The sequence below is a fragment of the Sprattus sprattus genome (genome assembly GCF_963457725.1).
Source record: "Sprattus sprattus genome assembly, chromosome: 17".
Taxonomy (NCBI): Eukaryota; Metazoa; Chordata; class Actinopteri; order Clupeiformes; family Clupeidae; genus Sprattus; species Sprattus sprattus.
Genome location: NC_137915.1, coordinates 18570065 through 18583432, shown reverse-complemented (window position 1 = coordinate 18583432; position 13368 = coordinate 18570065). Strand labels below are relative to the sequence as shown.

The following is a 13368-nucleotide window of genomic DNA, read 5'->3' as shown; positions in this document are numbered from 1 at the left end:
TCAATGGCTCTGTGAACACGAGAACAGTAATCAGGCAATGAGATATTTGGTCTACCTCTCGAAGGCCTCTTTGATATGAGGGAGATAGAGACTTCCCTCATGACATATTCAGTCACAGTTGCACCACGTAATTTCAGATTTTTTTCTTTTCAAATCATCACTCATTCAATAACTGCAGTATTTACAGAATATGTAAGTGGGGAGAGACACATCCAGAGGAGAATTTATCAAAACATGACTTTGGAGAATACAATTCAACTGCAGGAATATAAATGTCTTCCAAAGCAAGCGAATTGTGTAAGATCCTACAAAAGTGGCACACCAACACATTCCTGTTGTGTGATCAGTTGTGCTAAAATGGCTATAAATAGTGTGATAAAGTTGCACTAGGATATTTAGAAAAGTCCTGGCATATGGGTTCATCCACATTTCAGCTATCTGCAATGGATCTTAAAACGCTCCCTGACCAATGATTATGTTTCTTTCCCACCGCTGAACTTAAGACCACTAACTTTGATAATTTGATCCTGATTCAAGGCATGACAGTTTAGATTACACTCTTTCTCCGGGTAATCTTAACATTCAATGCTGTGCCACTCGCAGATTAATAACGTAATAATTCCCTGGCTTTCTGGACCCTATCCCCTTTTGTCCACGTCCGATGGATAGATGGGGTTTAGAAAATCCCATTAGTCAGTTACAGAGAGCTTGCCCACTAGTGGCAGAGGGATTTGTCCCTTCTTCACGAGATGCTTCCTCGGCACAATGGTGGTACTTTAGTTGCTGCCCTCCAAAGGAAAAATCACTTTTTTCGTTCTCTATCTGGGTTGGGTGAGCACAGGAAGCTACTTATACTTTTGAGAGAATATCTAAAACAGGACTATGAAAGAAATTCGCCCTGCATACTGAGAGTCACATTAATGTGCCGCTGATTACTCTTTGCCCCTTATCGTCCGGCTGCGAATCGGCTTTGCACACGCTAGTCTCAACCTTCCTATGTGGGCAAAACCAGCCCCCCGCCACAAAAAAATGAAAAAGCCCTTCCCAGCTCCGAGATTAGTTATTAAGTAAGGCATAGAGAAAGAGGAAACTACTGAAACTCTGAGAAGAATGCTAATTTTCACACAGATTCCTGGGCAGAGGGTACTTCCAGTCATACACCCAAAAGGAAGAGAGATAAGGGGGTAAAGTAGGAAGCTTCTGCAACGTCGTTGTCTTCCTGTGTGGCTCAGGGTCAATGTAGCGTCTTCAATGACGTTAACGTTTCATTAGCATATAAGCATTCTGCATCATATAAAACTGTTCAGAAAAGCTGTTCGCCAACATAGTGTGCATTTTCCCTCCGCCACCCATCCTCTGACACCTCCCAATCCTAATCCCTAATGAGCATTCTATAGATTAAACTCATCAGGCGAATATTAATAAATAAAAACAAAACAAGCTCTGGCGATTTCTGATTGCCCCAATCTCGGCTGGGTTACTGGCGAGCTTGTTGGCCTGGTGCCTACTCCCAACACACATAGGTCTGGACGTGCTACTAGCCTTGCACTCTCTCTCTCTCTCTCTCTGTGGCTCTCCTGCCCGTAGCTTCAACGCCCGGAGAGGGGTGTGTCCGCGTGAGATGCACGCAGGGGCCTGTGCGATCTCCCAGAGTTCATCAGCGAGGAAGCTGAGCAGCTGGCGTGGCTGATGGGCTGGGAGGGAGTTTATTGGCCGAGGAGTGAAAGACAGCCGCCATCAGCCCCAGCGCTAGTGCTAGGTCCCCCCTAGTGACTTCTGGGACGTTAACGTGCGCTGCCATTAAACAATGGGGCCAGGTGATCAGCTATTCTGACCACACCACCAGCCCATATGGGCTTCTTTGTCCACTCATTTTCTCCCGACTGTTGCCAATGGCTTTTTTTAATGCATATATTTGTGCTGTTCTCAAATGAACAATTAGATGCCAGATTAAAAAGGAAGAGTTTTTAATCACTGAAAAAAAATCAAATTAAACCTGTTCTATGAAAAGGAAATCTATTTTTTATTTTATAAATATGGATGATAGCATTCAAATGCATTTTGCCCTCTTTGTGCTGGCCTGCACACTCACTTGCATGCCCTGTTTGAACTACAGACTCAATAAAGTTCAGATATCTCCTGATTCTCAGATGGCTCTTTTTTTCGGAGCAGATTGACTGTTGTTTCTGTAGCCAGAGAGAAAAGCAGCCTCGCAGATATGAGGCTGACATTGTCTATGTTATTTTTTCCTTTTTTAGCCTCAAACGTGTTCCACTTGTACTCCTTACACCAGGGTCTGCCGAGACCTTCCGTTCTTTCTCTATTGGCTGGGCCAGATCAATAGGTCTAGCAGAGCGGAGCATGTGTTTAATTGAGGGGAGTGGGGTGTGAGAGGGGAATATGAAACGCTTCAGGGCAGCGAGTAGAGTTCCGCAATCACACACAGGCTCCTGCTCGTAGCAACACACTATTGTGAGTTTTTTTTATAATACATTCTTATAAAAGCCGGCAGGTGTCCATTAGAAACCACTAGAAATCAATGCTTATTAAATTCATGTAACAAGAAGATTGTGTAAAGACAAGAGACTATAGAGATTGGTATACAACGGATGTATAGCGTACACAAGGAAGTTGATTCTAGATTCCATACTCATAACAGTAACATTCCATACTCAAAATTCTGCATTCAGGTTGACTGCACAAAGGGTCCATACTCACACGTCCAACCTCCACCAAGTTGGTTACCATGACAATGGTAGCAGTGTTCTCTTGCCAAATCATCCTCCAGAAGTCATATACGGTCTCCTGCATTGGTCCTGAAAGAAACACAGACAGGAAATATACAAAGATGAGAATATCAATTACACATTACACTAGGGCATCACCACTTCTGAACCTAGGTTAAATCTGTAATTATAACACAATGAACAATAATATGGAAACATTTAATATTGGTGATTAACATACAGTCCTGTGCACACGTTTAAGCACATTTGAAACAATGCTGAATAGACAGGAAATGACATGAATTGTTTTTTACTCATCAATTTACAACATACGAAGTTCAGTAAACCTGAAACACCTAAATCAATTTCACTATTTTCTATTTCAATATTTGAAATCTAAAAGGCTATATGTTTCCTATTGACACATTTCTACAGAACATTGACTGCATTAAGACAAATGCCTAAACCTTTTGCACAATACTTCTCCTATGATCAGCAGAAATGACCATGATAGATACATGTGATACAAGTTCATACTTAGTTGTTAATCTGTTACAAACTTTAGCTAGGCATGTTTGCTCTTTAATTAAGACAACATGTTAGATAGCACTGACTAATGGAGAAGCAGGCCCAGGAATTACTAATTTAATTAATTCAAATTTGCATTGTTTTTAATCAACTGGCAAATTCCGCAATGACTTTTGACGAGCCAATTAGCTCATGCAAATGTGTGCGTGTTCCTCCTCGAGAGATGATGCACTCGCCACCTTCAAGTCAGAGCAAATTTGCACTCGGCAGAGGAAGGAAGGGAAAAAAAGAAAAAGAAAAAAAAACCTGCAGACGACGAAGACTTAACATATGCATGCTCACACAAACAGACACATTAGCAAACACTTGTGCACTTTTTAAAAGCTGCAGAGAGCTCTGGTGTGTGTGTGTTTGGGGGGGAGGGGGGGGGGCCTTTGCCGCACTTCTCCATCGCTTGTGATGATGGCGAGTCTTTCCCCCATTACCGCCACAGAGAGGCCTGTGGTAAGCACGCCGGCTTTAACTGTGGATAATAAATGGCATGTTTGTGATTGCCACTTCCGAGCCACTCCCTCGGTTCCATTCGTTTCTCTTTATTATAAAAGCGTCATCTGGTAGCATCTCATTTAAGTCGTGGTAAAATCGACTTTGGAACTATTTTTAACCATTGTGGCGAGGACGTTTCATTAAAGGCAGAAGCAGGATAAACCACCTGTTTGCAGTTTAAGTGAGGCCCTTGTTTCCTATAATTCACGAACACTAACAAAGGCTACTAACCATACTCTCAATAGGTGAAACGAGACAACTCGAAGTAAAAAAAAAAAAGAGAAAAAAGAAAAAAAAAGTAGGGTAACGGGGGAAGGATCTAGCTGGGTATAACTGTGGCTTACACATGCATAGTAACTGGCAGCCATGGTCCCCACCAGTAAGTGAAGTCAGGCTATACCAATTAGATCCACAGAACACTGGAAGAAGAGGAGGAAGAGGAGGAGGAAGAGGAAGAAGGAAAGGGAATTTAAAAAACGATGCAACGACAAAAGCGGAGTGGACAGCCCATCAGACAAATACTCCGCGACTGAGGGAGGAATCCCTTTCATCGTTCCACTGATTCCTGCTAAAGGAGACCACTGGGACTCTCGGGGGTGGCGGAGGGAGAAAATCCCCCCCCCCTTTTTCGCAGGATTGTGGCAGTTAGGGACCATCTCAGGGGGCACTGCATGCGATAATCAAAGCCTTCCTCTCAGAAACACACACACACACACACACACACACACACACACACACACACACACACACTATCTATATGCTTGCCCATTTTTCTATCTTTTTTCTTTTGCATGCACATGCATATTTCATGACTGGATGCTTTCGCTTCTGATTATGTATACAGCTGTCTGGAGTTTTGTCAAAGCTTCTCTGTGAGGGTTCCAGATCACCCCTTTTAATTGCGTGATGGACTGACATTAGCACACGAGGGACTACGCTAGATGTGTTGTGTTAATAGTTAGCTGTTCTGCTATCTCCCCGGCTCTGAAACTGTCAGGTTTTTATTGTTAGTTTGTTTGTTTGTTTTTCTGACATTGGCCCCACCAGGTACCAGAGTTGGTGTTTACTTTTCAGACAAAAAAAGATTATGTAGAAGAGAGTTTTTATTTGCCTACTTTCGGCGTTCTAAAATAACACAAAGTATAGAAAGAGAACTTCTGGATCCCTGCTGCCACCGGCAAGTTTTAATTATATTCCATCATTAGTAACTGTTGCATTGAGAGATGTGAGAAGCACATGGTGCTTTTGGACTGAATGCAGGGCATTCTGGAGCTAATTTGAAGGAATCTCATTCTCGGACACAGAGACTGGAAACTGACAGGCACCCAATAAGCCTGAAGCAAGACTGCCTTTGATCTCGAAAACTTCTGAGCTTGTTAGCTAATGTTTTTTTTGTCCTTCTTCCTCTTCTTTTTCTTCTTCCTGCCTGTACCAGAAAGGCCTTCTTTGAAAGGTTCCAACTAATTGCAAACACTGGCAAAACAGAACACCACGTGCAATTTTAATTCAGACCCATGTTCCTTCCCCTCTTCTCCTGAACAGTCATTGCCTCAATGGGTTTGCAGGTGAAGTATTAAGCTGGTGATGCTTGGATGCTAAGATGGAGCTAAGGAGCTAAGATGCTGACACACAGAGAAGAGGCGAGAGAGGGCGAGAGAGAGAGAGAGAGAGATAGTCAGAGTCAGATTCAGATTGAGAGAGATAGATAGCGAGAATGAAACATAGCGAGAGGTTATAAGACAGCAAGAGAAAGAGAGAAAACAGGGAAAAGCAATGAAAGAGGGGATAAAACAGAGCGAGAAAGACATCAAACGAATGAGTGAAAGAGAGAGATGGAGGGAGAGAGGGAGAGGTTTTGATAGAGAGTCATCTCGGAGGAGAGGCCGGGCGTCACTCCAATACACAGGTAATTATGCAACTCCCAGAGCCTCTGCGGCAGCCTGTGAGTCTATGATGGGCCTGATTGTCCCCCCCACCACCACCACCCACACCCCACCGCACAGAGACAGGCCCTCCAAGAGTTTCATAACAATTAACTATCAATCAGGGCCAACCTCCAGAGGACCCCCCCAGAGGGAGGGGGGGGAGAGAGAGAGCGCCTCTCCGAACACGGATGTCTGGTGTCCAGATTAACAGAGAAACAAAATGCAGCGGTACGCACCAGCAAATCCATTAATTTATCAGTTACACACAAACAACCCCCCCCCACCTGCTTCCCCTATTCTTGCCCCAAACCCCTCACTACCACTCGCTAGACATAAGGCTGATTAATTATGTGAAGACGCCACTTCAGCACAATACGGCTTACGAGGTATCTGTGTGTGTGTGTGCCAGTTGTGAAATGCTGCTTTAATGAACTGATGGGCCTGGTGTACTAGACACAGTGCTGAATGCCTTCACTTGTTAAAAAGCAGCGGAAATCGGTGAAACTGTCATGACTAGTACTCATAAAAATCAAACAAAACTTTACACATACAATCATAACAAATAACACTGATATAGAAATAAAAATAAATGTTACCTTGGGTAGCGATGTAGTGGTTTGGTCTATGATAGCCCTGCAAAAAATAAATACATTGATAAAGATGCTTAACAATGAATTCACAAAGCATGGATATAAATATGATCACATTTATGGGGATATAAAACTAATTTCATAGACAGGGGGTTCAGTTAACCAATAACATAGATCACTGCTCTCAGAGAAAGAGCATAAATTGAGTTCATGTAAGTGTTTAATTATATCGAAATAAGTACAAAATACATGCATGCAAAATCTTGTCTTTTTTCCCCCACCTGTAAAACGCAATTAGGGAAACCATACGGGTGGTAAATACCCTATTAGCTCTTGTAAATAGATGCTGATGGAGCTGGCCATCAGTAAAGAGGTTTAAGAATCATGAATACCTCAATTAATAATTTGTCAAATATATTCGTAAAATACCTCTAATTGTAAATTGCTTACAAAGCACACACATTACACAATGTCTGACTTGCGTAGGTGCCATACCCCCCCCCCATCCCCACCACACAGACACACACACATGGGCACACACTGTGTATCCAGAAGAAAACAGAAACAGATTTATGTATTATAATTCCATCAATGCAGATTGTGGCATTGAATAAGCCCAACCTCTGAGGGATTACTGTGTGCTAATCCCATCATATTTCATTTGTCATGAAGCCTGCATTCTAGCTGAGGATGAGCACACACACACACACACACACACACACACACACACACACACACACACACACACACACACACACACACACACACACACACACACACACACACACACACATGCAAACAGACACACACCCATACCTAAATAGACACACATACAGATGCAAACAGACACACACACACCCATACGTAAATAGACACACATACACACATACACACATCTACACACAGGCACACGCGTAGACACACACCGGCGCGCACACACCCAAACACGGAATTCTGAGGAAAGAAGAGTGATTCCCGAGCGCAACTGGCCTCCATTGTGCTCCTCATCTCATCCCTGGCTCTTATCTCAGCCATATTTCATTTAACTTCTCTCTAATTAACGTCCTGAGCCCCAGTAAAAGAACTTATTTGGAAAGGATCCCCTCTTGTTTTGTCTCTCCCCCCCCCCCCCCCCTCTCATTCCCCCTCTCTTTCTATCTTTCCTCTCGCATCCACTGGGCACCGTTGGCAACGGCTGCGTTTTTAATGACTTCTTTATCTGCCGCCATTCCGCCATGAAATTTGTTTATGCTGTCATTCTGTAAGCTATCAAAAAGCAGCCGGCTCACCACATGAGCTGCCTCGTGTGCCCATGTGTGAGAGGGGGAACTCGGGGAGGAAGCGGAGGCATCCCTCTGTTCTGCCAAAGCAGCGGCACCACCACCAGCAGTAGCAGCAGTAGCAGCAGCAGCAGGAGCAGCAGTACTTCTGTCTACTTCCGTCTAATTGGGTGACTTCAATACAAAACAAATCCAAACAGCATACTTTTGACTTTCACCATTTAGGAGCTTGAAAGCAGGCCGGGGTATATCGTCTCAACATAACTTAATTTGTGTTTTGTTTTACCGTTAATGAACGTCAAAAAAAAGTGTTAGGAACTTTAAAAAATTAAACCAGGAGGCAGATGGAGGGGATGACTCTTTAAACGCTGTGAAATAGGCTCACTACTATGCACCTGTACTGATTAATAAGCACAAATACATGTTATGAAAGAAGCACCCAACTCCTCAAATAGAAATACACCAACTTATGCCTCCTGTGTCCAAACACAGCGTAAACCACCCAATTTGCTTTCCCTGTTGTCTGTGTTGTTATTTCGCATTATATAAAAACTCCTGAGGGTCCCTGAGCTTTCCATCTGTTAACCGTGAGCCTTCCACACAGCCCTAGCCTGTTGGCTAAAATCTTCCGCGTGTGAAATCATATCCCACGGACGGATGGGGGAGGACAGCATGTCTCTGCGCCATTTCCAGCGGCGAATGAGGCTAAGCGACGGCGACAGGCGGCACTCAGACGGGTGCGCAGGGGGTTCAGCGAGCTTCAGCGAATGGCAACAGACAGGCAGGGCGGGCAGACAGAAAGACAGTGGGCATCCAGGAGGAGGCCCAGAGAGAGACAGAGAGTGTGAGAGAGACAGAGAGAGTGGCCACTGTGTCCTGAAACTCAGTTCACCGGGAGGTCTCCCGGGTTGCAGGGAGTAATTAGATTAAGCATAGCTGCCCCATGTGCACAGAGGCCGGTATGTCTGAGATTGAATGAGAGGCGGGTAGCGAAGATAACACTCAAACTCTCTCCATCTCTCTCTTTGTCCCTCTCACTCACTTTCTCACTCACTTTCTCGATCCCTTTCTCTATATATCTCTCTCACTATTTTCCAACAGTCGGAGCAACAACTAAGAGACCAGGCCGAGCCTCTTTCCAAAATATATGGACTTGAAAGGACTTTTCTCTAAGAGGTTTCCAATAAGGTATAAAATTAAATATCCCCTGAGAGCAGAGCATACAGCCTACAATCTTGATCTTTTTTTTCACCACTGATATGATCTTATTTGATAAAAAACAAACACTTTCAGAGGGAAAAAAACATCTAAGTCCATAAAGTGAAAATAAGACGTAATAATAAATCAACCCCCCCCCCTTTTCTCTCCCCCACGGCTTCATCAACTCCCTTTTCTGCCTCCCGCTGCACAAAAACAGCCTCCGACACAACAAGACACACACCAGAAAGACAGGAGGATTAAAAGTCATCCACTCAGAGCTGCTGCCTCTGGCGTCTGCCGATCATCTTTTATGATGCGAAGTGCCTGGAACGCAGCGCTCGCGCCGGATGCTCAGACATGGCAGGGGTGAATAATTAAGCTCTGCTTCCTCTGGTAGGAGCTGTTCCACCTGTTCTCTGGATAATACATGTCCCCCCCTACTTTGATGGCATCCTGTTCTGGGACATCTAATGATTGGTGGTAGTGAATATTTACGTCTTTTTTGGGGGAGGGGTGGGGGGGGGGGGGGGGGTAGACTAATGGAGTAAGTTGTCGGGGCTTGATGAATATTTGGGCATGGGCATGTTGGGCATGTTGGCGCGTGGGCGGCATGGTGCCTGGTGGTTGATGGGAGATGGAAAAAACATTTGTCCTGTCAACAGCCATGGCAGGGGCTTTTTGGCTGAAGTCATAGTCTCTATTGAGATGACCTGGTCATCGAGGCCATGCCCACTGACAGCAATTTCAGGGGGTCGGACACTTTGTAGTACACCAGTGCTCACTCTGAGCTATATAATGGGCCTTGGCTGACCCTGACCTGACAGAGGATGCGTCATCTGAAATAACATCTTTCTGTACCTCTAAATGTCACACACTGGTTCATGGTACAGGAACAACTCCTTATGCGTTACTTGTTGAAACAAATGATACAGAAATGCACGGAGAGAGAGGCGACATGTGCCCCGGTGGCATTTGTTGAAGAGCAACAACGATGCGCTCTCAGCAGGCGTTGTTGTCAAACGAGGCACAGAGGCAGAGGGGATCGCTGGACTGCGTCTGTCTCAGTTGGCTGAGTGTGTTTACTGTGATGTTTGTTTGGACTGGAGGATTGGTGGCCCCCACACTCTGTTATCTGTTTATGTCTGTTGGTTTTGGGGGGAGGGGGGGGGGGGTCAAAGCAGAATCTGCTGACACAGTGTCTGGATCAATTTTCTTTTCTTTTCTACTGTGCTGCCTGAACAACTGGGGAAATGAGAGAGAAGTGTGACCTTAGGTGTATTAATCGTTTCCTATACCATTGACACATACATGTCCATCCGCAAAGACAGACACGCTCGTACACACACACACACACACACACACACACACACACACACACACACACACACACAACACACACACACACAAACACACACACACACTAGTATGCATGCACGCTGACAGGTAGGCACGCAGACACAAACACACACACACACACACACACCCACACAGGCACAAGCATGCATGCATGCACGCACACACACACACACACAAAAACACACACACACAGACACCAGAATGCATGTACACTCACACACACACACACATACAAGCATACACACACGCATGTTTTTGACCTTCATGTCAACATCTTGTCCACTGTTTGCACTTACATCAACATAATTTGCATTAATGTAGTCTGAAGTCTGCTCTCCCTCAACAGGCTGAAGCCTCACGCGGGAATGATCATCTAGAGAACGTCAAGAAGAGAAGAGAAAGAGAGAGCCCACAATTATACATGGGAATGACAACTGGAAAAATACAAACAAATATACACAGAGGACACGCACAGTCCACAAATGAATTCCTGCAGCCTTAGGCGACTGATTAAAGTGTCTGTGTGTACATCAAATGATCATCAAATTGCCGGTTTATTATTTTTTTTTAAATATACTTTCCGACTGTCGAAAAACAACTGCAAAACAAGTCTCTACACTTACCACATGCTGTGTTCTGTGACAACCCATATGAATTTTCAGCATTTGCTTTTTTTTGTCATTGTTCCTAAGACAGATGTTACAGTAGTAGCACTTACAGATACAGATCCTTTTTTGCCTTTTAGGCTTAGGCCAAGAGATGCTAACTTGATGTGAAGGATTTACACATTGTCATGATTATGACTCAGACCCTGCAGACATGTTCTCACACAGCATACTCTCTCATGCTTCGCATGCCTTTGAGGTGTGTGTGTGTGTGTGTGTGTGTGTGTGTGTGTGTGTGTGGGGGGGGTTATCGTTCAAATGCTGTGCAGTGATTGGCTATGGGGTGTTTTCCAGAGCCGAAAATGACCATAGCCAACACTATGGTGGCAGCCATTTTTTCCTCTGGGGACAAAACAAAATGTTGGATTGCAAAGGGAATTGTGGGAAATGGGAGGTGGTGTTTGGAAAGAGGCCATCGCACCCTGGGCCTCGTGCTGCAGCCTCGGAGAGGAATATTCAACGGTGTCCTGGCTTCATTTTCATAATTACAAATGACGACTGAGTGAAGTGTGTCCATGCACAAGCACACACCAGCGTCAATTTGAATGTAGAGGATGGCAGGCATTAAGGCTAATTTCATTTTTTCTCTTTGCATAAAAGGGCGCCTAATCGGAAGTGTGATTAAAAAAGCAGCACTCATACAAGCAGCCTACGGAACCTTTCACAAACAAACAGGCATGCAGAGCTGGCTGGTAGGGTGGGGTGTACGTTTGGTGGTTGGGCGGTATGCAGGACAAAGCTCTTTCTCTCTCTCTCTACGTACATGCGATGATGTTTCCGTAGCGGTTCTTCATTCGGTTCTCATCCTTTTTCGCTGAGTCCCAGGGAGCCGACTGGCCTTCGAAGAAGCTCTGCGGAAACAGAGGCAAGGGCCATTAACCATAAGGGCCATGACAGAGGGAAAACACACGCACACACACACACACACACATACTGTAAGTGACAGAAAAAGAACGAGAGGGGGAGGAAGGTCACAGGTTAGCTCCACAAATGACGACCCGAGTGCAGCATCAACCCTTTACAGTCGAGGGAAGAAAAGGCAGCAGTGTTAACACTGTTAGCACCGCTAACGCTGTTTCCACATCATCAATAGACATCAAAAGGCCAGAGTCGGGGACCCTGGGAAACGGTGTGAGACAGAGGGGCCATTAGCAGTGCTAGGGCTCACGGCTCCCCTCCCCCGGTCTGCCGGTGTTGGCACGCTGTTGCTCTGTCTCCTTTCAGGGCTCCTCCGAAGAAAATTAAAGAAAAGAGGCAAGGAATAGGCACTGGAGGAGAGCATGTGGATAATTCTGTGTGCGTATGTGTGCGTATGTGTGCGTATGTGTGCGCGCGTGTGTGTGAAGGGGGGGGGGGAGTGGCAACCGCTCTTTGCAAGTGCGGAACTCATGAATTATGCATCACGGCGTGAAGTTGGCCGTTTCGGATCTCAGCAAGGCCGCACAATTAGGTTCAATTATGAAAATAAACCTCAGCACCGGCTTTCGTTGGAGGTGGCAGAGCACAGCCGAGCAGGGGGCACTTGTGTAGACTTGTGTAGTCTGTTTGTGGCAACTCGACTCGAAACACTTCTGCCAGCTGCCTCTCTGCCTCTCCACACAAGTCCGCTGGAGGGGTATAAATAGACTGTAATGAGGCATTATTATTATTATCCGCAGTCAGTTGCATCTGTATCGCAACCATCTCGAGACAATCGACGTGATTGCCAGTGATTGCTTTACAATGGTGCTTCTATGCGTGCTGGGAAAGTCGAGCTTCCTGTCTGCCTGAATGCGACGATGACACGGGATTCATTTGGGGAACAAAAAGCTTTGATCAGTCTCGGAGTGGTTAATGACACCACCGCTCGCTCGCAAGTCTCTCTTCTGCACCGCCGACGTCACTCTTCAACTGGATAGCAGCAAGAGAGCAAAAAAGGACTTTTTTTGGAAAGGATATCACCTCCAACGGCCACTTGAGCAGAATGAGAGGCGGTTAACTTCTCGCGTGTCTGAATGCAAGCGAAGGGGGGTTGGTTTAGGTGGGGAGGGTAGGGGGGGGGGGCTATGCGGTAGACATAAACGCCATTTCCAGCAAATTACCACCGAACTGAGATCATTTCATTGGGCTATGGGGGGAAACGTTACATGGTATGAGAAATGCTAAATAATAAAAAGCAATTCCACTTCTACCTGAAGACCTGGGAGGTTGAGGGATTAAGTCTTTAGCATGCAAAATGACCCTCCCTTCTGAGGCCGACCAGCACTGATAGGAGGCCACCTCACGACAGGATTAAAAGACAAGTCTTATCATGTGACCTTTTCTCTGCCCAAGCCAGGCCTTTTGAAAACAGTGTGTCGGCTGTGGCCTTGTAAACTGTCAGCGCAAGGGACACTTTGAAGGGCAGGCGTATTTAATGCAGATTGCTTTTCCTTCTGTACGCATCGGAACTGGCGGCAAAGAGACATTAAACACACTTTAATACGTATTGACAATGTCGTGACGCCTCTTCGTCTTCTTTCAGCACCCCTTTACCCCCACTATTTATTTATTTACCCGCCCTGGCACAAACT

General features: G+C 45.3%; 1 protein-coding gene across 1 annotated transcript in view; it reads right to left on the bottom strand.

Annotated features, from left to right (window-relative positions):
• Positions 1–13368, bottom strand: part of LOC308378535 (receptor-type tyrosine-protein phosphatase mu-like) — a 172529-nt gene that overhangs the window by 17107 nt on the left and 142054 nt on the right. The window contains exons 17-20 of the mRNA XM_080855476.1: positions 11580–11667; positions 10448–10524; positions 6322–6358; positions 2719–2816 (exon numbers count right to left, since the gene is read on the bottom strand). Of these exons, the coding sequence (XP_080711602.1) occupies positions 2719–2816; positions 6322–6358; positions 10448–10524; positions 11580–11667 (300 nt within the window). The remainder of the gene's footprint in view (positions 1–2718; positions 2817–6321; positions 6359–10447; positions 10525–11579; positions 11668–13368) is intronic.